We start from the raw sequence: 24,946 nt of genomic DNA, 5'->3' as shown, positions 1-24,946 counted from the left end.
ATTCAGACTGAAGAGCACTAAATACTGGGTATAAAATACTGACTGAAGACTCGTTATTTGACAGAAAATAGTTTTTGGATGGGGGACTGAGACTGATAGATACTGCAGGGATTGGTGCTGCAACCCTGGTGATTTACAATCTATCAATAATCTGGATGAAGGTTGGGAGGTCTCAATATATCTAAGATTGCTGCTGCTTCAAAAACTGGGTGGAGGCATTGGCTAATATATGGTAAAAGGAATATATGGAAAGTTATCTACAGTAAAAAATTATAAATCTATATTAAATGGAAAGATTTCGAAAGGTATTTAGATTAACCTTTGTGTCCATGGACATTTGATCACAAAGAAACTGTTCATTAAGCAATTGGGAATTTAGATGGTATTTTGCTTTTATACAGAAATTAAATACAAAGGTCTTGCTCTATTTATGTAGCGCCCTGGGGATTCTGCATTAGGAATATTGTGTACCGACTGCTCTGGACTCCCTACCCGGGGAAGGATATAATTGTACTAACAGCAACCATTCACCAGGTTGGCAATGGCAAGTTATTTACTTAGCTCATCCAGACCCATGAGTCTATATTGAAACACAGGATCAGTCATTCAAAACCTGAGAATTGCCAGCATATGCTGAATGCAGAATTTTATGGGATTGCAGGGTTGAAAGATCAACCCACTCTGACTTAAGGTCCTCAATGCAAGAAAGCTGAATATAATTGAGTCTTTCCATAATCATTTGATAAAATATCACAAGGAGTAGCAAATATCTAACAGAGGGATATGGGCCAAATGCAGGCAGGTGGGACTAGTGTAGATGTGACTTGTTGGTCAGTGTGGGCAAGTTAGGCCAAAGGGCCTGTTTCCACACTGTCAACTATCTAATGGATGCTGTTAGTATTAAACACCAAATCCCTTTATCGAATGGCATTGATATTTTTGAATTCATAAAAATAATACTTTGTATGCTATCTCTATCTAAATAGACCTGGTCTATTTGCCATAGATAGATAGAGACAGCGTACAGAAACCTTATGTGGGGAGTGTAAGAATTAAATAATTGCCAGTATTGGAGAGAAAATTTGAATTTTTATCCACACTCATATTATAAAGTATGCTTTGCATTTATTTTGTCAGCTTAAATATTTTACTCTTCGTTTACTTTCAATTTTAATTACAATTTCAATAAAACTTTGGAAAATTGTCTATTCTTTGGCATCACAGCACATTCAATAGTTACTGAATGGTCAAGCTTTTCATTTTGCAATTAAATGAAGTTAAAACCAGGATAGGTTAATTAGATACATTGTAATACATGTATTATAAGATACATAGTTGTTTGCTCTGAGATTAATGTTTCTACTAGGAATCAGTAATGTCTTCTTTTACTGGTGGTTCTACTGTTTGTAGACAGCGATCAGCAAATTCCACGAAAATAGGTTCTTGCATAGCTGATTTCATGATGTTTTCTTTATCTTCTGCTCTGTCTATTGTCAATAATAATTGTCGAAGATGGGGATTGCACAGTAAACTCTTCAATTCCTCAGATTCTGCTGTTTAAAAAAGCAAATGGAACAATCATTAGTTTATTACAATAGAGTTTCAGTGCCTAAAGTCCACTTATATGACTCGCTCACAATTTGCAGGAAAGATTTGTCAAAAGCATGTAAGGGCACTACAGAAGATCTGATACCTGCCCCATTTTGTACGGAAAGATTGTAGAGGTATCATCAACTGTGAATATCCAAGATTCTGCAAAGACTAAGGAGTGGAAAGTGGAGAGAGAAAACATTCAGAACTTGTGAAATATCCAACCGAAGCAAATGCAATGCAGGAGGCTTCTAGAATTTGGAGCAAAAAAAACAAACTTTTGGAGGAACTCAGTGGGACAAACATCATCTGTGGGTGAGGTTGATGGGAAGGAATTATCTGGGTTTTGGGGTGGAAGATTGCAACCTTAGAAACATAGAAAATAGGTGCAGGAGTAGGCCATTCGGCCCTTCGAGCCTGCACCGTCATTCAATATGATCATGGCTGATCATCCAACTCAGTATCCTGTACCTGCCTTCTCTCCATACCCCCTGATCCCTTTAGCCACAAGGGCCACATCTAACTCCCTCTTAAATATAGCCAATGAACTGGCCTCAACTACCTTCTGCGGGAGAGAATTCCAGAGATTCACCACTCTGTGTGAAAAAAGTTTTCCTCATCTCGGTCCTAAAAGATTTCCCCCTTATCCTTAAACTGTGACCCCTTCACGTGGTCCGCCCTGTTTCGATGAATGTAATCAACCCGGCGTGCACAATCAAATAGAACAAGTTGTCCTGCAACTTTAGGCTGTGCATGCCATACGCAAGAAGATGATGATCTGGGTTTTGTGTTGAGATCCTGTATCAGGACAGAACAGAGGGAAGATGACCAATATAAACAGGAGACGGGGAGGGGGGTTTACTGTGAATACGGTAGATGAGCAGGAGACCTGTAGCAACCATTGAGGGGGAGCAGTGAGAGTTCCATTGAAGACAGGAAACACTTTCAGTCAGCATGCCTCGAAGAGACTTCACAGTGGAGTGATAAAATGGAGACGAGCAATCAACTACCTCAAATGCTATCATGATCATCTCAGTGACCATTAGTAACGCTGTCACATGAGCGAGTCATATAATATTCACTTGACTCGGGAACATATGTCACAGCACTAAAACGGTAATGAATGTCCTTGAACTAAATCGGTCTGGTATACCAATCAAATTAAACATAAATTAGCTGGTTTAAATTACATTCCCAATAGTAAATGTCAAAAAGTGATAAATGCTTCTTTTTTTTGTCGTCTACATACCCAATAGTTTCAATTTTTCAAATGGTACCCAATCAGATTCTTCATCTTCACCCAAGATGTCATCTGTGGACAGAAATATGCCAGAACATTTAAAAGAAAAACTTCAACACACTCACTAACAAGAGGAGCAGGCGGTTATTGCATAATTGAAATTCCTATGCCAAGTCTTTGTTGCTCTTCCACAAAAGTACTATTCAGCAATGGGCTGAAGAGGATCCTTGTATTGTGATCGGTCTCTCTACCACACTTAAATCTTAATCCAGAATATAAAAGTCAATTTTAAAAGGAAAAATTGATTCATGCATATAATTCTATGAATCAACGCTTTAATTCATTATTGCATCCTTGGAATGTTGATTGGATCCATTTTAATTTTGTCTCCCGATCTCCACATGTTTCTCAATAATTGCACCTCTTTGTCCATCAGTAGCACTTAGCAAAGGACCACTGATGCTCAAACCAGTCCCAATGAAAATTAAATGGCCAGAAATATCTTTGAATTAACAGTAAATGAGCTTCAGAGATTCTGTTTCATTAATTTGGGAAATGTAGAAGACAAGTTTGTATCTCAGGTAGCACTGAGACATTGCACAATTATAGTTTACGTTTACTACAGCCAACAGAAGATGTATTTCAGTGCAAGGTTTGCACTAGCATGACTTAACTGCAATAGATTTTATAAAAAGCCTAATTTTGTGATCCAAACTCAATCTTGAAAGATTTGCAAAGTCCGTTTGCACCCGATTCCTTAATTACACCTTTGTAGATACAGTATTTATCATGTTTACTATGGGGACTAGAAATCTACCTTTGCGGTTTTGCCATGTTATTCCCTCCACTTCTGAAATCGATGACACTGAACCAGACTCTTGGGCTTTGCAATCACCTAGTAAAACAAAGTGCAGAATTTAGTCATTTTATTGGGTACAAGTAAAATGGTACTATGCAGTTATCAAAATGTTATGCACTTTTTAAGTACAAGGGTGACTTGGCAAAAATAGATTTCACAAAACATTTAGAAAGAAAAGTCTTTGCTTTTTGAAAGAATTAAGTGACAGTTTGGAGATGGGATGATATGCCCAAAAATTGTTCAAATCGACCATAATGTGTACAATATGTCATAATTATAGAGATGAGATTTTTACGAGTTCAAGATAAGAATGAAAGTGTTATTTTTTTAAATACTCATCATTAACACAAGCCCAGGACTACACATCAAACTGGCACTTGCCCCTGGAAATTCAGGGATAGGGCTGACCATCCATCCATTAATATACAAATTACATTTACTTTGGAGGCTAGTATATTTTACAACAGCCAGGACATCAATATGCAAAATACAAGTAAGAAACCAGAGGAAAGTCCATACCCTTGTGTTTCTTGTAGCATCCCACAGAACAACTGAAAATAAATAGAACAATGGATGATAAAACACCTTTTTTTAATCAATGGCACATTACAGCCTAGTTTGTGGAATAAAAGCCTGTGGAATGATTAGTTGAGACAGCATGGATACAAAATTGGCTAAAGAACACAAATCAGAATAAAGTTTTTGTTTTCAGACTGGTAAGTGGCTACAGTTGTCCTCCATGAAAGCAAGTCTTAGGACCTCGATATTTTCCGGCACATCGCTGAAAATTGGAACATATTACAAAACCTCGCAACTGCAATGAAGCCATAACTCGGACACAGTGTTGGAGGAAATGACAAAAACTAGAGGACAGATTAATAACAAAATCTCTAGGGGAATTTGAGAACCAGAAGACATAGGTTTAAGGTGAGAGGGGGAAAGATATAATAGAAACCCAAGGAATAACATTTTTTACCCAAAGGGTGGTATGGTATGGTTGTATGGAACAAGGCAGGTACTATCACAACGTTTAAGAAACATTTAGATGGGATTGGACAGGTTTAGAGGGATGTGGGCCAAACACAGGCCGGTGGGACTTGTGTGGATGGGACATGTTGGTCTGCGAGGGCAAGTTGGGCCAAAGGGCCTCTTTCCACGCTGTATGACTATGGCTATAACTTGCAATAGTAATATTTACAAATAAAACAAAAGAATAAGTATGAATTCCCAACATGCAGTCTGAAATCATGGTGATAAAATGCAAAAGCAACTTTTAAAGTGTGATTAGACACACAATGCTGGAGTAACTCAGCGGGTCCGGAAGCATCTCTGGAGAAAAATCGATGACTTTTCAGGGTCGAGGGAAGTGAGAATTACTGAGAAATAGTGGGGCAAAATTAATTACAACTCCCTTCCCCAAAGAGGTCACACAGAGGCAACTGGGGAGAGGGCCGTTTTCTCTGAAAAAATGAAAGTCTCACAATCACTTGAACAACGGTGATGATATGTCGGCCTCTCATGAAGACGGGGAGATAGATTCTTGATTCAGTCTAAAGGGTCTCCACCCGAAACTGGGTACTGATTTTAGATGATCATATTGAATGGCGATGCTGGCTCGAATGGCCAACTCATGCACCTATTTTCCTATGTTTCTGTCACCCAGTCCTTCTCTCCAGAGATGCTGTTTGTCCCGCTGAGTTACTCCAGCATTTTGAGTCTACCTTCGGTTTAAACCAGCATCTGCAGCTCTTTCCTATATGTTCGTGATTAGTTCAGAGGTTATGGGGAGAAGGCAGGGGAATGGGGTTAGGATGAAGAGATGGATCAGCCATGGTTGAATGGCGGAGTGGCCTTGATGGGCCGAATGGCCTAGTTCTGCTCCTATCACTTATGAAGGCCGCAGGCCTGGCACCGCTCTCCTCCACTCCACAAGCAGGCCGGGCACCACACTGCAGCTCACTGAGCAGCGCAGGCCGGGCTGAGCTCACTCACTACCGCAGGCTGGGTAACCCCCCCACCCACCAACACTCAGTTACTACCGCAGGCCCAGGCACCGCTCCGATCCACAAGCAGGCCGCAGGCTGGGTAACTCACCCTCCGAGCTCCCGCTCAGACACGAGCCAAGGCCGCTGGCCGGGTAACCCTCCCTCCGAGCTCCCTCCCGCTCACTCACTAGCGCAGGTCGCAGATGGGACACCGGTATTTCGGAGCCTGCTCCTCGCACACGCCGCAGATCTTCATCGTGCCGCCGCCGCCGGCTGCCAGAGCCACTCGGCCGGGCGCGTCACCCCGGCAACGGCAGAGGGCTGCCTCCCCCCCCACCCTCCCCCGGCGCGTTACCCCGGCAACGGTGGCGGCTGACTCCTCCTCCCCTCCCCCGGCGCGTTACCCCGGCAACGGTGGCGGCTGACTCCTCCTCCCCCTCCCACCCAGAATCCGACCTCGTTACCCCGGCAACAGCGGAGGGCTGACTCCTCCCCCCCCACCCCCCCCAGGATCCGACCTCGTTACCCCGGCAACAGCGGAGGGCTGACTCCTCCCCCCCACCCCACCCCCCAGAATCCGACCTCGTTACCCCGGCAACGGCGGAGGGCTGCCCCCCCCTCCCCTGGCGAGTCACCCCGGCAATGGTGGCGGCTGACTCCTCCTTCCCCCTCCCACCCAGAATCCGGCCTCGTTACCACGGCAACAGCGGAGGGCTGACTCCTCCTCCCCATCCCCCCCCCCCCCCCCCCCCCCAGAATCCGACCTCGTTACCCCGGCAACGGCGGAGGGCTGACTCCTCCTCCCCATCCCCCCCCCCCCCCCCAGAATCCGACCTCGTTACCCCGGCAATGGCGGAGGCATTCACCCCATCCCCATGTACCGGGCGCGTTACCCCGGCAACGGCGGAGGGCCGATGTCCACCCACCCACCCCCTGCACCACCAGGCGGCTGCACCACTGCGGTGAGTCTAATTAAACTAATTCGGCCCATCAAGTCTACTCCGCCATTCAATCTTGGCCGATCCATCTCTCCCTCCTAACCCTATTCTCCTGCCTTCTCCCCATAATCCCATGACACCGGTACTAATCAATAAGTTGTTAGTGATAGTGGACAAGATAAATGTTGAATGTGTGAGAAGGAACTGCAGATGCTGCTTTACACTGAAGATAGACACAAAATGCTGGAGTAACTCAGTGGGATAGGCAGCATCTCTGGAGAAAATGAATAGGCGATGTTTTGGGTTAATTTGATTGTTCTGTACCTTTTCATACCTCTAGTTTCCCGGGGCATGACGTGCACCTTCTCTGGAGAGAAGGAAAGGGTGACATTTCGAGGTGAAACCCTTCTTCAAACTGAGGGTCAGGGGAGAGGGAGACTAGAGGTATGAAAGGGTAAGGTGTGAAAATGACAGATTTAAACAGAGGATGGCAAGGAAATGTAGAAGGGTCTTGACCCGAAACGTCACCCATTCCTTCGCTCCATAGATGCTGCCTCACCCGCTGAGTTTCTCCAGCTTTTTGTCTACCTTCGATTTTTTCAGCATCTGCAGTTCTTTCTTAAACAGGAAATGTAGAATGGTTCATTGTTAGCTGAGGGGAAGGTGACAAGGAGACATACCAACAGTAAAATTAATTAGGAGGACAGTGAAACTAGTCAGTTGGGTTGTAAACTGCTGAAGCGAAATATTGTTCCTCCAATTTGCATTTGGTCTCTCTCTGACAGTGGAGGAGGCCGAGGACAGAAAGGTCAGTATGGGAATGGGAGGGGGAGTTAAAGTGTTAAGCAAATGAGAGATCAAGTAGGCCTAGGCGCACTGAGTGGAGGTGTTCAGCGAAATGATCGCCAAGCTTGCCGATATATAGGAGTCCACACCTACCTGGAACAGCGGATGCAGTAGTTGAGATTGGAGGAGGTGCAATGGTTATAGCCATTCACATAAAAGCTGCTGTTTACATAGGTGACTGTGGACAAGATAAATGTTGAATGGTTTGTTGGGCAGTTTTGCCCAGATGATGCTCGACTTCATTCCTTTGTACTATTTGCATGGACAAATAGATCCTTGGACAAATGCTGTTCCACCAGCATTCAACAGATTTGGACAGTCCTAGTCAGCAATTTGGCTTTGTCAGGTGACACCAGTGTTCTTTCAGAACATTCTATTTCACAATGAAGATGAGAATGCAAGCTTAAATGAAGTTAATGTCCCAGGTGCATTATGTGTTGCCGAGGCTTACTGATCACTGCAATTCTCAATGGTGTTGGCTTTTCCTTTCATCATTTATCATATGTTTGAAATGATGTCACTCGGCTTTGCTTTCAAGGATTAGTTTCTAGAAAGGTGTAATTGATTTTTGGCAATTTAAAAGCATGAGTAAGCACTTAGGGTGACTTGATGGCATTAAATGCAATGGTTACATTTATTGTCAAAAAACTTTTTACGTTGGAAGCAGCAGGTGTACCATATAAAGTATTACAGGAATGGAAGTTTGAATCTGTTAGCTGCAAAGAACAGTGCCAGTGCTTTCCAGGCTTAGTTGTTGCATATACTGGGCATGTTGAAAAACGACACAAAGTGCTGGAGTAACTCAGCAGGTCAGGCAGCATCCCTGGAAAACACAAATAGTAGATGTTTCATTTCAATCTGAAGTCTGCAGAAGGTTCCCAACCCTGGACATCAATATCCATGTTCTCCACAGATGTTGCCTGACCCGCTGAGTTACTACCGCGAGTTGGGTCTACGCTTCCTTGTTTCTGCAAAGATTTAACCGTACTTGTCAAGCTGTGGCTGATGATAATTAACCCTGTACCGATTGTTTCCATCTGATCTCAACGTCCTCTAATCAATTTGGTTCAAAGGTTCATCAATCTCACCTGTGAATATTTTTAACAACTGACCACCCACAGTCCTCTGTGCTAGAAAATCCCACAGATTACAACCCATTGAGTAAAGAAATGTAATCTAATTCCAATCCTCAGTGACTGACCTCTTAGCTGAGTCTGTGCCTCCTAGTTTTAGACCCAGAGAAGAGGCAAGTACATCTTTTATATTGTTCCTATCTAGTTTCATTAAAGCCCTGTACAATCTAAGCAAGGCATCCTTATTTTCGTGCACAAAACTCCTAGCAATAAGCACATATACATGGCATTTGCCTCTTGTTCTCTTTGTTATAATAGCATGTTGTAACAAAATATATGCAGGATTCAAGGATTCGGATCAATGAATGGGGAAAGCATATGCTGAAGAGCACAAATAGCTATTTATTAAAGCAAAATACAAGTAAAACAGAGAACAACTGTCAACTATCAATAAAGTAACAATACAAAACAATTGTTCTCGCGCTCCTCTGCGTATTCGAGTCTCCAGTCTGCTGTTACCAAGCTCGCGCTCGCACTCTCTAACTCCCTCCCTCTCTCTCTCTCTCTCTCTCCCTCTCTCCCTCTCTCTCTCTCTCTCTCTCTCTCTCTCTCTCTCTCTCTCTCTCTCTCTCTCTCTCGCTCTCTCTCACTCTCCCCCTCTGGTGAAGCTCTTTTCTCTCCCTGAAGATGAAGCTCGCTCTCATGGTAGAAGCCTGTATTTATATAATACATTTTATCTCCAAGAACAACAGGTCAAACTAGCTATCCTCCTAGGTACCATAATGGCGCAAATTATGTGTCCCATCTGACACCCAGTTGGTCACAGATGTCTCTGGGAAAGCAAATCTTATCTTAATGACCTCTCAGGTGTCCTCATGATTTACTGGTCCCTTTGAATTAGCCCAAGCATTCTTTGAAAACATCTACTTGGTTCCCTAAGGAGGGTTTGAAATGCAGTGCTGCTAATTTAGCCGACAACTCCAATTTAGCTGACATAATCTGTTTACCCTTACATTACACATACATTTACAAGTTCACAAGTTAAAGGAGTAGAATTAGGCCATTCGGCCCATCAAGTCTAGTCTGCCATTCAATCATGGCTGATCTCTGCCTCCGATTCCCATTTACCTGCCTTCTCCCCATAATCCTTGACACCCGGTCTAATCAAGAATTTGTCTATCTCTGCCTTAAAAATATCCACTTTCGGCCTCCACAGCCCCCTGTGGCAGTGAGTTCCACAGATTAACTACCCTCTGACTAAAGAAGTTCCTCCTCACCTCCTTTCTAAAAGAGCGCCCTTTAATTCTGAGGCTATGACCACGTTTACTTCACACATGTTTACATATGAACCATCACACCAAGATATTGCTGTATATTAATATTTTTCAGTTTCCTACCATTTAAAAACATATTCTACTTACTTATATTTTGTGAACCAAAGCGTGGTTTCCTATTTTCCTACATGGTTCTCCATCTTCCATCTTGACCACTCGTTTAACTTGACCGTGTCCTTTTGCACACTCCTTACCTCTTATGGATGCTGAGACCGAGTTCTTGCCTCATATCTGTCACAGAGTTCTTGCCTCATATCTGTTTTATCTCTAATCTGCGTTCTTGTGCAACACATAGTTGCCTGGGTTTCAGCAACTAAGTTACAGAGAAAGGTTGAACAAGTTAGGGCTTTATTCTTTGGAGCGCAGAAGGTTAAGGGGGGACTTGATAGAGGTCTTTAAAATGATGAGAGGGATAGACAGAGTTGACGTGGATAAGCTTTTCCCACTGAGAGTAGGGAAGATTCAAACAAGGGGACATGACTTGAGAATTAAGGGACAGAAGTTTAGGGGTAACATGAGGGGGAACTTCTTTACTCAGAGAGTGGTGGCTGTGTGGAATGAGCTTCCAGTGAAGGTGGTGGAGGCAGGTTCGTTTTTATCATTTAAAAATAAATTGGATAGTTATATGGACGGGAAAGGAATGGAGGGTTATGGTCTGAGCGCAGGTATATGGGACTAGGGGAGAATACGTATTCGGCACAGACTAGAAGGGTCGAGATGGCCTGTTTCCGTGCTGTAATTGTTATATGGTTATATGGTTATAGTGCGGTGTGGTTAGTCACTGAGCTCCATGAGAGCTAACAAGTATATTTTTTGCAATAGTTCCTTTCCCTGGGTTGAAGCGTCTGTAACTTGACAAGAACTGAAGGCTGCTCAATGGGCTACATATGCATGGTTCCTTGGGCATTGTCTGCATGTCTGAGTTGGTTTGTGAAAGGAACAACATCAGAAATGAAAAAGCAGAATTGGTTTGACTGTAATTAATCTTTGGTTAGCAACTTGGCATGAGAAACAAAAGACTGAAGAAGGCAGACAAAGTCAAGAGTAATTGAAAGATAATGAATAATGCAGTACAGGTTATAGCGAAACAGTAAATAATTGTGAATCACAGACACAAGAAACTCAAGTAAATATCCCTAAAAGCACTAATCCCCGTCGTTAATATTGAATGTTCTCTTCTAATTCTATTGTCTGGTACATTGGCGTTAATCTAAGGCCATTCTCATCAAATGAAAAATATAATGTATTTTTATCTTAACCAATTAAGTTTGCCAAATAACATGATCATGTGAAGCAAAGGTGATTTTCAAAATAACATTTTATGATCAAATTATCTGCCTTGTTCCTAAGATATGCTTATCTTTTGAAATGCCGTTTGTATTTTATCTTTTGATAGTTTTGGCATGTAACCAAAAATATTGTAACTCTTTACTGATGTTCAAGAGGTTACAAATTAATTCAACTCGTTGCTAAATATTTTAGTTTCTATGTTCTGACAAAGTTTAATTAACGATAAACAATGTCAGAAAACACTTAAATTCCTCTTTTGGAATTAGGGTTCCATACATGAACATATGTGTGAAATCCCTGGACTGTTGTTGTTTGCTAAAATTCCTGCTTTTTAAAAAATTTTGTTCACTGAATATGTGTTTAATGTTAAATATTCTTAAGAAGGGATTTAAAAAAAATATTTTATTGAAAACCAAACAATTTTGTGCATGTTTACCTTGGCTGTTCTTAGAGTTAATTATGTGAATTATTAATTCAAACACAGAATAAATTACATATACCTCCTTACACAATATTTAACTATGATTAGTAATATACTGAAGGCTAATGTGATTTTATGGCTTCTTGCAAAGATAAAATACATTTAAATTATATGACTAGGTTGCAAACTAGTTTTAAAATTTTTTTTATTTACTGGTGTACACTTATGTTTAAGTGAGGCAATAGTAGAAAAAAAAACGTTTTCTATCTAATGAACTGATGTGTGGACAATTAACATTAATGTTAACTTAAATAAAACTTTTTTTCTGTTTTGTGTGCCCAGCCAGAGAGACATTTTATAATGTTTATTAATTTATGCAGCACTTCTAGCTGTATCTATGGGGGGGGGGGGGGGGGGGGTTATGAAAAATCTCCTTCCAAATAAGATTAATAATTAATCTCCTTCCAAATAAGATTAATAATTTAGGCTGACCTTGTATTGTGACTTTCAACTTTCGAACTGTAAGCAGATCTCATAATTTACTGGCAATTGGATTTTTTTGTCACTGTTTCAATTAATACAATATGATTTTGTGGAAAACTATCTTGATCATATAAAAAAAGACAGCATTGGCTGGGCAATGGAAGGGAAATTTTACACTTTGTCGCACAAATATTTGATGTTTTTGAATCATTTGATATTACATGAATCAGTGTCACACCTGACTGCTGTTCAGGCTGTGCACGCCATATGCAAGAAGAAGAAGTTTGCTTCCATGTTAATAGTTGAGTACGGAGATTCATTGAGCTCTATTTGATTTGCAGTGGGATGATGGCATCATTTGAAGTGATTGATTGTCATCGCGATTGATGAATTGCAAAAACAACGTTTTTATTTCCAGGCAGGAACATTTCACTGAAAATAACTAGAATTAAACTGAAGAAGCTGAAAATTGCAGTTAACACTGTTTCTCTTACCACGGATGCCATCTGCTCCGCTGGGTGTTCACAGCATTTTCTGTTTTTCAACGTAAACAGTAAAGTTCCACAAAATGTTTGGAGAGAAAATTGCTCAGGCCGAAACAATTTTATTTTATTTTAATTTTTAATTTTAGACAAAGGCTAACTTTTTATTTCCATTCAATCACACAATTATTATTGAGGAAGTGCAAACTACAAGTGTAGCTTCATAATTAATTTATTTCGCACACAACTTGACACATCTTGACCATGTTGCAGCAGTGAATTTCATAAAAATGTTCACAAATAACTTTAACCCAAACAAAAATTAACTAATGGCCCCAATTAAGTACTTGAAAATAAATTAATCTAATAGTTGATTTTCCAAAGAGATTTAGTAAAATAAAATGATGTAATTACAATTAGTTCAGTTCAGTTTAGTTTCTTGTCACGTGTACCAAGGTACAGTGAAAACATTTTGTTGCGTGCTAACCAGTCAGTGCAAAGATTACAATTGAGCCATTCACTCTGTACGGATACATGATAAGGGAATAGCGTTAAGCGCAAGATAAAGCCAGTAAAGTCCGATCAAAGATAGTCCAAGGTTCACCAATGAGGTAGATAGTGTTAATCGACTAATTAACAGTGAAGCAATAGAATATACTAATTTAATCCTTAAAGTAGCAAATATTCAATGCAGGCTGTCAAATTATGACACAATTACTCACTGATAAGTATTTAGAACATAGAACACTACAGCACAGAAACAGGTCCTTTGGCCCACAATGTCCATGCAGAACCTGATGCCAAATTAAGCTAGTCTCCTCTGCCTGCATGTGATCACATCTCTCTATTCCCTGCATATCCATGTACCCATCCAAATGCTTCTTAAATGCCACTTTGGTGTCTAACGTTATTCCCTTACCATGTATAACGTTATTCCCTTACTATATATCTGTACGCTCACTGTAAATGGATCAATTGTAATCATGTATTGTATGTCTGCTGACTGGTTAGCATGCATCAAAAAAGCTTTTCACTGTACCTCGGTACATGTGACAATAAACTAAACAAACTGAACTGAAACTGCTTCCAGCACCACACCTGGCAGTAGGTTACAGGCACCCACCACCCTCTGTGTAAAAACAAACTTGCCTCACACATCTTCTTTAAGCTTCGCCCCTCATTAAAACAATATCATCTAGTCTTTGACATCTCCATCCTGGGAAAAAGGTTCCGATTGTCTACCCTTTCTAAGTTTCTATCCCTCTGATAATGTAACTTCTATCAGGTCTCTCCTCAATCTCCAGATTAAACTATCTTTGTCCAACCTCTCCTGGTAGTTAATACCCTCTAATCCAGGCACTGTTTCGGTAAACCTCTTCTGCACCCTCGCCAAAACCTCCACATCCTTCCTGTAATGGGGCGACCAGCACTGCGCACAATACTCCAAATGTAGCCTAACGAAAGTTCTATAAAGATGCAACATGATTTCCTGATTCTTATACTCGATGAAGGCAAGCATACCACACGCCTTCATTAGCCAAGTGTCTACTTATATTGACATGTAATCAACGTGAAATCCGCTTTGCGTCGGTTAAGATTTAACAGTCACGAACGGTGTCCCTCAGAGAAGGAATAGTTTGCACACGTGTGCTGTGGGAGAGGTTTCCCCAGGGCGCCCCATCATGCCAAATGGTCTTAATTTGGACCCAGGAACTGGACGGACTTTGTGAATCATGGTTGCGAACAACTCCGTTCGGCGTCGGCGTTCATGTGCAAAGAATATTCAAAGGACACTCTGCTGAGAAAGGATTGTTAACAAATAATAAAACAGTTCCTGATTTAACCATTTCTGTTAATTGCATGGCCGGCCCTCTTTGTATGCGAGGCGTGTTTGATTTCTCCCTTCAATTGTAATTTGTCGCTGTCCCCGAGTCTTTAAACGTGACGGACTCCTTACCTGTAGAACAGATTATTTCCAAGTTCAGAAGCGGGTGCTGGGGCAAACGCGGTGTATTTAGACAGTTTTGACAGTTCGCACGTGGATTCTTTTACTAAAATGACATTTGAATGAACCGACAAACGTTCCCAAACCCTTCAACCTGTGACAATAGACCACGGGGTTAACCAAAGAGTTCAGCGTTATCATTATGGCGGTGACATTTCTAAGGATAAAAACGTGTATTTGAAGGTCCTGGAAGTGCGAGTGGTCCAAGGCGTCCCAGAGAACTCCCGAAAAAAACGGTGCATATGAGACCCCAGTCATGACCCAAATGATCACACTTGTTCTCGTTACCTGTGTCTCGGCCGCCCTGTATCTGTTACTAACGTGACCCTGGGCTGCAATGATACATTGCTGTCTCTTTAAAATAACAATGATGGAAACGTAGGTGAAGAATAGAGAAACGAAGGTCACCACGCAGTTAGGGATTGTAATGAAGACCAGGTAGTCGATGCACAGGGGCCGGTAAAGAGCAGAAGATGTTGCCTCTTCGTCCAAACAATTCCAACCCATCAGAGGGAGTCCTCCGAAAAGTGCTGCCAGCAGCCAGCCGGTGATGGCCATCGCCCAGGTCTGATAGCGGGATATCCTGCATCTTGGTCGCAAACAGTTTGGCATCATCGTGAGATACCGTTCCACGCCAATGCCGATCAGGTTATAGGCGGTTGACAGGACAGAGGTGGCAAGGATGGCGTACGGGTAGAGCAATTCTCTCGAGCCGTACACACTGTTCTCCGGCTCAGAGATAAACAGTAAAACGGTCCAAAAGGAAGATACGCTTGAGAGGAGGTCAGACAGAGCCAAGCTCCCAAAGAGAATGAAGATGGGCTTGTGAAGACGCCTTGCGGAGACGGTACTGAAGATCACTAGGCAGTTGCAAATGATGGAGATTACATTGATGCCCATTTGCGGGATTGCCAGCGACAACACCAACCACGGGCTCCATGTCACGGTGTTATTGCCGTGTCCCACCGAGCCATTTGACGCACGGTTCATTTCGTTCGGTGACTGGACCACACAAGTCAAAATGGGTTCTTCAAACCTAAAGACCACGCTGCGTACAATGGACGAGATACATCGTTGACACTGGAGATAGGCACAAAATGCTGGAGTAACTCAGCGGGACAGGCAGCATCTCTGGGGGAGAAGGAATGGGTGATTCCAGCCGAGCTAATGGGTACGGGGGATATAACTGCGTTACCAGGTTACCATCAGAATGGTGCAGATTTAATACTCGGCATCATTTGGCTTATCTTTGTATAGACATCAATGTGACATCTGTTTTTTTATCATCAATAAATATTTATACTGATACTCATAAATGAGTTTTCAATTAATCTGATTTTCACCTGGGAAACTTTTATATTCGCAGTTGGAAATGTATCATTTAAAAATATATATATTGGTCAATGGTTTACTTTCACCTCCTCGCTCTGCTATGAATACAACTTCACTCTGACTTGCAACATGTGAGTGAGAAGAGATGCGTGAACCATGGAGTTGCTGAGGAAGCAGTCTCTGGAGAGGGTGGAAAGGAATGGAGACAAGAAAATGTGACAGATTGGGATCATGTGTGAGATGAATTTGAATTAATTTGGATTTTAAATCGATGCTCTTCGGTACAGTAATTCGTATCTCTACTTCAATGTAGGTGTCCCTGGAGATTGCTGATGCTGGAATCCTGAGTAAAATACAAACTGCTGGAGGGTTTTAGTGAGATAGTCTAAAAAGGTCCCAAACCACAAAGTCCTGTGCCCAATTTCCTCTACAAATCAATCACTTTAAGAGAAATAAGGATAATTTATCGATTTCGCAATTCATGGGATTTCGTGGGAAGATTATTTTTATTAAAACTTATAAATTGGGAACTTTGATTATTGTGGTAGCACCTATTGATCTCTATTTTCTGGCCTCCAAATGGTGTTGTAATAGAATAGACAATCTCCCATGTGAAAACAAGGAACTGCAGATGCTGGTTTACGGAGAAAAGACACAAAATGCTGGAGTAACTTGGCAGGTCAGGCAGTATCCCTGGAGAACATGGATATGCCACATTGTGGGGAAAATAGGGGGGAAATTATGGGGGAGTAAGATGAGCAGGACTGAAACAAAGGCTGTTCTGCATATCCAGCAAGAAGACAGGCATATCATGGGCCCATGATTACAGTTACAGTTTAGTTTATTGTCATGTGTACCGAGGTACAGTGAAAAGCTTTTTGTTGCATGCCATCCAGTCAAACAATACATGATTACAATTGAGCCATTTACAGTGTATAGATACATGATAAGGGAATAATATTTAGCGTAAGGTAAAGCCAGCAAAGTCCGATTAAGGATAGTATGTCTGTCTTCTTGTTATATATGCGGAACAATCTATGGACTTATTTTTAAAATAGGACTGGACTAAGCGCTGGAATAACTCAGTGGTTCAGGCAGCATCCCTGACGAACATGGATATGTAGACACAAAATGCTGGAATAACACAATGGGTCAGGCAGCATCTCTGGATAGAAGGAATGGGTGAGGAACAGCATTTGGCATTGACTTTCTTATATCCAATGTCTTGTATGCAATGACATGGCATGAATTAAACCAGCTGCATGCAGTCTGATGCAACTGGACAATGTCGGTGAGACATGTAGAAGCTTGGTGCAATCAAGTTGTGTCACCTACATTCCACCTACACTCAGTCTGCATTACCTGTATAAAACAAATCCCTATGATCGCATTTTACTGAATGAGCAATGGTGCATTTACACAGTGTGTCCATAGCTGAATAACTTGCAACAGCACCACTACCAAAGTTTTTTTTTTCTGTTTAAAGTCATACCTTTGATGAAGGATCCGAGATATTAAGTGGTTCTATATAATAAGCTTAATGTCAAATATAATGATCTAATTAGTTGTGATGATAGGAGAAGCTTTAGAGACAATAAACTTAATTGGTAAGTAGATATTTGAATTTATAAATGAAAACCATCTAAGATTTGTTAATGGAAGACCTTGTTTGTTTAAATACATTACTTAATTAAGTAACAGAGGGGGAAGGTAATGTGCACTTTGAAAAGATTCCTCGTAACAAATCTTAAAGCAAAATTGATTTAATGGGATTAAAAGGTCAATGCTGCAGTGATAGGAACGCAATGAAGAAACAGCATAATAAATAGTGTGAACATTTGTTTTCTAATGGGGAAAGGTTAACTGAGCCACTGTACTTTGTGAAATACATGAATAATTATGTTTTGGGTAGAGATGGTGAAACCTCAAAGATTGCAGATTAAATTACGTAGAAATTGCAGTTCTCTAATCCTGACTATCTCTGGTTTCAATCTTATCTCATCATGTGTCCGCTTGCAACCCATCTCAATGTCACCCACCTTCTGCACCCTTGACCCTAATACCTACGTTGATTCTTTGTTTAAGAAGGAACTGCAGATGCTGGAAAATCGAAGGTAGACAAAAATGCTGGAGAAACTCAGCGGGTGAGGCAGCATCTATGGAGCGAAGGAAATAGGCAACGTTTCTGGTCGAGACCCTTCTTCACACTGAAGAAGGGTCTCGATCCGAAACGTTGCCTATTTCCTTCGCTATGTTGATTCTTTGATATCTCTCCTTTGATTCATAGTCAGCTGATATCGTTCATGCTTTTTTTGCCATCAGGCATTTTCCCCCTCTTTCAAATTTGCTATCATAATAAATCTATGAAAATAATCCTTGCCCTCCACTCCTCTTCCCCCAGTCACACTCGCAATTTACTGACCCATTTTGAAACTCGCTTTCCTCTTTTGGATAGTGCCGTCACCTTCTTAACCTATGCATTGGATTCCTGGAACTCCACGTTTTATTTCCTTTAATTGAATTTGTTATCCTGCCATCGTACCAAAGCAGCTTTATCAAAGTCATAAAACTGTGATAAAAATAAATTATCTTCTCATCCATCCCCTCTTGTCACTAGCCTTTGACAACATTGATTGCACCAGGATTCAAAATATCTTACTAACATTATCCAGTTGCATCAGACTGCATTCAGCTGGTTTAATTCATGCCATGTCAAGACATTGGATATAATAAAGTCAATGTCAAATGTTATGAGTAGGAAAGAACTGCAGATGCTGGTTTAAATCAAAGGTAGACACAAAATGCTGGAGTAACTCAGCGGGACAGGCAGCATCTCTGGAGAGAAGGAATGGGTGACGTTTCGGGTCGAGACCCTTCTTCAGACTCAAATGTTATGACGTGTGTTTAGTGACACAATGATGTTATCCTGTTTAAATAAGTCCTAATTTAGAAACAAGGAATTGCAGATGCTGGTTTGCAAAAAAAGACATATAGTGCAGTCTGAAGAATGATTCAGACCCAAAACGTCACATATAGGGATGCTGTCTGACTCGCTGAGTTACTCCAACATTTGGTGTCTTCTTTTTTTTTAATAGTCCAAATCCCTAACTCGCTTGATCCCCTTCTCAGCACCTCCAATTTTAATCAGGACATACGAGGAACTACAGATGCTGCTTTAGAAAAAAAGACACAAGGTGCTAATGTAACTCAGCAGGTCAGGCAGCATCTGTGGAGAACATGGATAGAAGAAGATTCCTGACCCTAAACGTCACCTATCCAGAGATGCTGCTTGATCCGCTGAATTACTCCAGCACTTTGTGCCCAATTTTAATCACTTTACTGTTGGTTGCCATGCCAAGTTCTAATGAAAGACCTAAAATTTAACCTTGTTTCTCTATGCACAGTAGCTGCCTGCCCTACCATTATTCCCCTAACATTTTTTTTTGACCTCATTCTTTTTCCCTTTATATATTTAGTCCTCTGATTTCACTGTACAATCCCCTTATTGACCATTTCCTATCTGTTGGAAGTGAAAATAGTAATTAACAAGGCATGAATTAGGGGAGGCACAGTGCAGAGGATGGTAGAGCTGTTGCCTTACAACTCCAGAGACCCGTGTTCAATTCTGACCTTTGGGCGCGTGGACCTGTGTGGAGTTTGGACATTTTCCCAGTGAACCAACATGTGCAGGCTCGTAGGTTATTTGGCCTCTGTAAATTGCCCTTAGTGTGTAGGGTGTGGATGTGACAGTGGAATAACATAGAACGAGAGTGAATGGGTGATTGATGTCAGTGTGGACTCGGTGGGCCGTAGGGCCTGTTTCCATCCTGCACCTTTTAATCAGTCTTTCAATTATGATTGAACAATTCTTCGGTATTCTATGTTTAAGAAGGAACTGCAGATGCGGGAAAATCGAAGGTAGACAAAAGTGCTGGAGAAACTCAGCGCGTGCAGCAGCATCTATGGTGGCTGGAGAAACTCAGCGGGTGCAGCAGCTCCATAGATGCTGCTGCACCCGCTGAGTTTCTCCAGCACTTTTGTCTACCTTCGGTATTCAATGTGGCGAAACACAAGATTCTTTATGTTTATGTCCTGGGTTTTGACCTGTCCAAGTTTGGCAGGGAGTGGAATCAAATAAAAATCTTCATATTGCCTGTGTTAACTAGGTGAATGTATTTACTGAACACATGAAATGTGTAGGAAGGAAAAATGGGTAGGAATGTGTCTGCTCCACTGCAAAATCTCCTCGAGGTATGCCTACTTTGAAGTTCTCTCTCCGACGGGAGCTCTACAACACCATGTCTCGCTGCTCGCCTCCTGTTTATTTCACCATGTTACACATGGCAGGGGGATTTGTCTGAATTAGCTGAATTGAAATGATACAGAAATCAGCTGAGGAAAGGAACATATTTGAATTAGATTTCCTCATCAAACCCCCGTCCCCAACTCCCATAGATCTAACAACTTTCAAATAGCCTGTCAACTTCTATTAGCCTCATTTGGCAGTCTCTTGGGATTGAAGATGACATTTCCATCTCCTCCAACCTCATCTCTTGCATCTGCTGCTCTAGATGTCAGCTGATCTACATCGGTGAGATCAAGCGTAGGCTTGGCGATCGTTTCGCCGAACACCTCAGCTCGGTCCGCATTAACCAACCTGATCTCCCGGTGGCTCAGCACTTCAACTCCCCTTCGCATTCCGAATCCGACCTCTCTGTCCTGGGCCTCCTCCATGGCCAGAGTGAGCACCACCGGAAATTGGAGGAGCAGCACCTCATATTCCGCTTGGGCAGTCTGCACCCTAGCGGCATAAACATTGAATTCACCAATTTCCGGTAGTCCTTGCTGTCTCCTCCTCTTCTCAGCTCTCCCTCAGCCCTCGGGCTCCTCCTCTTCCTTTTTCCTTTCTTCTCCCCGTTCCACGCCCCCCCCCCCCCCCACATCAGTCTGAAGAAGGGTTTCGGCCCGAAACGTTGCCTATTTCCTTCGCTCCATAGATGCTGCTGCACCCGCTGAGTTTCTCCAGCACTTTTGTCTACCTTCGATTTTCCAGCATCTGCAGTTCCTTCTTAAACATTTCCATTCTAGTTCTTTCGGTACTGAAGGTCAACGTGGGATCAACAGACTTTGTCGCAGGTGGGACAAGAGATACTTGTGAGCTGGGTAGGTCGTTTGTGAGGCAATACTTTCCTGTCACCTGCACAAGGTTTCATTGTGCTGTGTAGACTTGAAGTTTTCAATGCCAACTCAAATGGTCTTTTTCAACTTTGTGCAGTCATGTGCTAGAGATTCCCAGGAATTGGTGGAGATACTGCAATTTTTCAGTGAGGTTTTAGAAACATAGAAACATAGAAATTAGGTGCAGGAGTAGGCCATTCGGCCCTTCGAGCCTGCACCGCCATTCAATATGATCATGGCTGATCATCCAACTCAGTATCCTCTCCCAGGTGAGCATCGTTTTGGAACCATCCCCGAATCTTTTAAGAGGGGTATGAATTTCTGCGAGAAGCTATAATGGAGTAGAATGCTTCGTGGTCCATCTCTTCCCATGACAGGGCTTGGAATAGACTGTCTGCTTTGGGATAGACACAAAAACCTGGAGTAACTCAGACAGCATCTATGGAGAAAAAGAATAGGTGATGTCTCAGGTCGAGACTCTTCTTCAGACCCGAAACGTCACCTATTCCTTTTCTCCACAGATGTCTGACCCGCTGAGTTACTCCAGTTTTTTGTGTCCACGGTTTAAACCAGCATCTGCAGTTCTTCCCTACATATTTTGTCTGCTTTGGGAGTCCGGCATGTGACTAACGAGGCTGTTAATCAGAACCATTAATGTAATTAGAACCACGATGCTCACCTGGGAGAGGACACTGATGTTGGTTCACTTATCCTGCAGTGGATCCAAAGGTTTTTATGGCGATAACATTGGTATCTTTTCAGTGATCAAGATGCCCGCTGTAAGTAGTTCAAGTCTCAGGTGCATATAAGAAGGCAGGTTCACAGGAGCTCAGTACAACATGAGTTTTGTGCTGTGTTTGAGGTCTTTAACTTTCCTCAGATGGCTAAAGACTGTGCTAGCAGAAGGCTATAACAATTTTCATCGTTTATGTAAGGCTTCACTGCCGGGGGTGACTGCTGAGAACTGGGAAGTGACCAACATTTGTCAGGATGTGTTGGGCCTTTGATGTTCAAGAGTGGTGATGAGCAGTAGGACTGGTGGATGGATTACCTTTACCACATGGACATTAATTATATTTCTTGTTTCAGGGAGTACGTTTGGAACTTGGTCTCCAACCACATGCATTTGCAAGCATCACACTAGCTAGCACGCAACAATAAACAAAACTGAACTAAACTAAACTAAACTACACTGCAGTTCAACCATGGAGTTTGACTTAACCTTTGTTCTGGAATGGAGGTAATGTAGTATGAAGTTTCCCATTAGTCCTGCAGATTAGTTCCACTCCAGTGCAAGGTAGTTGATGGCAAGGTACAGCAATAAGGCAAGAAAGATTGAGAAGAATGTTGCTTTGCAGTGCCGTACACTGCGATTAGTTCTGTTGTGGACTCATTTTTTAGGATCATGGCTTGCATGCCTTCATGAAGTAAATCTAAGATGGAGGTGAATTTCTGAGTGAAGTTTAATAAGAGGCGAATGTTTCATCCTCCTTCTCAATTGATAGAAGCAAAGGCTTTGATGAGGTGTTTGGTTTTGCTTCCTGCATTTGGCTTGGAGCAGTGAAGGTCATTTCCATTGTGTCTAGATGTTTGAAAAAACATACTGCAATTCAAGGAACGGCTTTACTTGTGGCAAGCAAAAGGGAGACCCCTCTGCGGATAATACAGAGATTTGTCTCCTTTCCTGAAGATGGTTACAATGATAGTTTCTATGATATCACTTGGGAACAGCTCTGCTCAAGACTGCGAGAAATTGCAGAGTTGGAGATGCCACCCAGTCCATCACACATAGCATTGACTCCATTCACACTGCCTCAGAAAAGCAGCCAACATAATCAAAGACTTGGTCCACCTCAGTCATTCCTTCTTCTTAGTTAGATAGAGCTCTAGGGGCTAGTGGAACCAAGGGATATGGGGAGAAGGCAGGCATGGGTTATTGAAGGTACACAAAATTGCTGGGGAAACTCAGCGGGTGCAGCAGCATCTATGGAGCGAAGGAAATAGGCGACGTTTCGGGCCGAAACCCTTCTTCTTTCGGCCCGAAACGTCGCCTATTTCCTTCGCTCCATAGATGCTGCTGCACCCGCTGAGTTTCCCCAGCAATTTTGTGTACCTTCAATATTCCAGCATCTGCAGTTCCCTTTTGAACAGGCATGGGTTATTGATTGGGGACGATCAGCCATGATCACAATGAATGGCAGTGCTGGCTCAAAGGGCCGAATGGCCTCCTCCTGCACCTATTTTCTATGTTTCTATGTTTCTTCTCCCTGCTCCCGTCAGGCAAAATATATAGAAACTTGAAAGTATGCACCACCAGACTCGGGAACAACTTCTTCCCTTCTGTTATCAGTTCTTACATAAGGTTGGAGCATTGACCATTTGGAGTATTGGCCAATTCACCTCTGCCCGTTACAGACATTAGACTTTGTCAATGGAACTGGTGTGCTACAATGCTGAGAACTATATTCTGCACTCTGTATATTCCCCATTGCTCTACCTATTGTACTTGAGCTTGACTTGATCGTAATTATGTCTAGTATTTGTACCTCCTAGATGTGACGTGTGACAATAATAAGCCTAAACTAAAGTCCCAGCTTCATGCATAGGGAATATCTACCAGAGCGCTTTCTTGTTGGAAATTTCCGTTGAAATTCCATTCTTCAGGAGTCAAAGTAAATTATTTAATCCACAACAGGTGATTTCTGCATTACCCAGGGGGGGAAATTGTGTCAATCAATTACTTTTTCTCATTTACTGTTTTTGTATATTTTCAGACTCACCTTGTCCATTTGTTTTTTTTTGAGATACACCATGGAAAAAAGGCCTTTCGACCCACCGAGGTCCACACATTCACACATTCACACGTCCACACATTCACACTAGTTCACACGAGATCAGACTTTGCCTTCCATCACAGTGAGGAGGAGATTCGCTGTGATGGATGTTTGTGTAAATTGTGTTGAGTCTTGGTTCTTCTACTTGTTTGTATGACTGCAGAAACCAAATTTCGTTTGAAACTCAATGAGGTTCAAATGACAACAAATAAATTCTATCATTCTACCACTGATCACCCATTCACACTAGTTCTACGTTATCCCGTTTTTTCATCCATTCCCAGCACACGAGGGGTAATTTACAGAGGGATAATTAACTTACAAACCCGCATGTCTTTGAGATGGGGGGGGGGGGGGGGGGGAGCCACGCAGGTCACAGGGAGAACGTGCTAACTCCACACAGACAGCGCTCGAGGTCAGGATCGAACTCGTGTCTCCGGCGCTGTGAGACAGCGACTACTAGCTGCCCTATTGTGCCACAATGGTGTTGGATATAGTTTATTCAACGTGAGGCCATTTTCCAGTGACAAATAAATCACTTTTATTTCGGAATTCCTGGTCAGAATACTGTGCATGAATACGTATCATAATGATAGGAGTGAAACCTTATTTTAGTCGAGAAATCATTTTACTTTACAACAGAAATTTGAATTTGCTTAGGTAGACAAAAATGCTGGAGAAACTCAGCGGGTGCAGCAGCGTCTATGGAGCGAAGGAAATAGGCAACGTTTCGGGCCGAAACCCTTCTTCAGACTGATGAGGGTGGGGGCGGGAAGAAGAAAGGAAGAGGCGGAGCCAGTGGGCTGAGGGAGAGCTGAGAAGGGGAGGAGAAAGTAAGGACTACCTGAAATTAGAGAAGTCAAAGAATTTGCTTATTTTTGTTATTCTTTTTATATTGTTATCATTGTTCGAAAGTGAGGAACTCACTAATCGTGGCTAATCAACAATCCTAGTTGTGTTCAAGAATGTACGTGTGTGTGTGTGAGTATCAGCACATTTATTCAGTGCAGGAAGGAACAGCAGATGCTGATTTACACCGAAGAAATACACAAATTG

At 42.2% G+C, this 24,946-nt stretch overlaps 2 protein-coding genes across 3 annotated transcripts; both read right to left on the bottom strand.

Moving 5' to 3' along the window:
• Window positions 1–1,100: 1,100 nt before the first annotated feature.
• On the bottom strand, window positions 1,101–6,032 carry znhit3 (zinc finger HIT-type containing 3). 2 transcript variants are annotated; one of them, XM_033046172.1, is made up of 5 exons: window positions 5,863–6,032; window positions 4,209–4,240; window positions 3,648–3,725; window positions 2,840–2,902; window positions 1,101–1,550 (listed from the first exon to the last, which is right to left on the bottom strand). In XM_033046172.1, the coding sequence occupies exons 1-5, from the start codon at window positions 5,928–5,930 to the stop codon at window positions 1,363–1,365; spliced, it is 429 nt and encodes a 142-aa protein (XP_032902063.1). In that variant the 5' UTR covers window positions 5,931–6,032; the 3' UTR covers window positions 1,101–1,362. The 2 variants fall into 2 exon arrangements, with proteins under 2 accessions (XP_032902063.1, XP_032902062.1); XM_033046171.1 differs by having other exon boundaries at window positions 1,101–1,553; window positions 5,863–6,027.
• An 8,523-nt stretch (window positions 6,033–14,555) lies between these two features.
• Window positions 14,556–15,536, bottom strand: LOC116989173 (lysophosphatidic acid receptor 3-like). Its single transcript, XM_033046398.1, has one exon. It carries the CDS (start codon window positions 15,534–15,536, stop codon window positions 14,556–14,558), a length of 981 nt encoding a protein of 326 aa, XP_032902289.1.
• Window positions 15,537–24,946: the final 9,410 nt, after the last annotated feature.

The sequence above is a fragment of the Amblyraja radiata genome, chromosome 28, assembly GCF_010909765.2.
Source record: "Amblyraja radiata isolate CabotCenter1 chromosome 28, sAmbRad1.1.pri, whole genome shotgun sequence".
NCBI lineage: Eukaryota > Metazoa > Chordata > Chondrichthyes > Rajiformes > Rajidae > Amblyraja > Amblyraja radiata.
Note: the sequence above shows the minus strand (reverse complement) of the source record. Positions and strands in the feature narration are given on the sequence as shown.

Bases quoted from the DNA above. Each gene is read 5' to 3' on its own strand.
- LOC116989173 (XM_033046398.1), bottom strand. From the start codon at position 15,536: ATGAACCGTGCGTCAAATGGCTCGGTGGGACACGGCAATAACACCGTG.
- znhit3 (XM_033046171.1), bottom strand. From the start codon at position 5,930: ATGAAGATCTGCGGCGTGTGCGAGGAGCAGGCTCCGAAATACCGGTGT. The intron at 4,241-5,862 runs GTGAGTGAGCGG...ATTTATTTTCAG, and splicing joins CCCATCTGCGACCTGCGCTA to TTGTTCTGTGGGATGCTACA. The intron at 2,903-3,647 runs GTAGATTTCTAG...TTCTGTCCACAG, and splicing joins AACATGGCAAAACCGCAAAG to ATGACATCTTGGGTGAAGAT.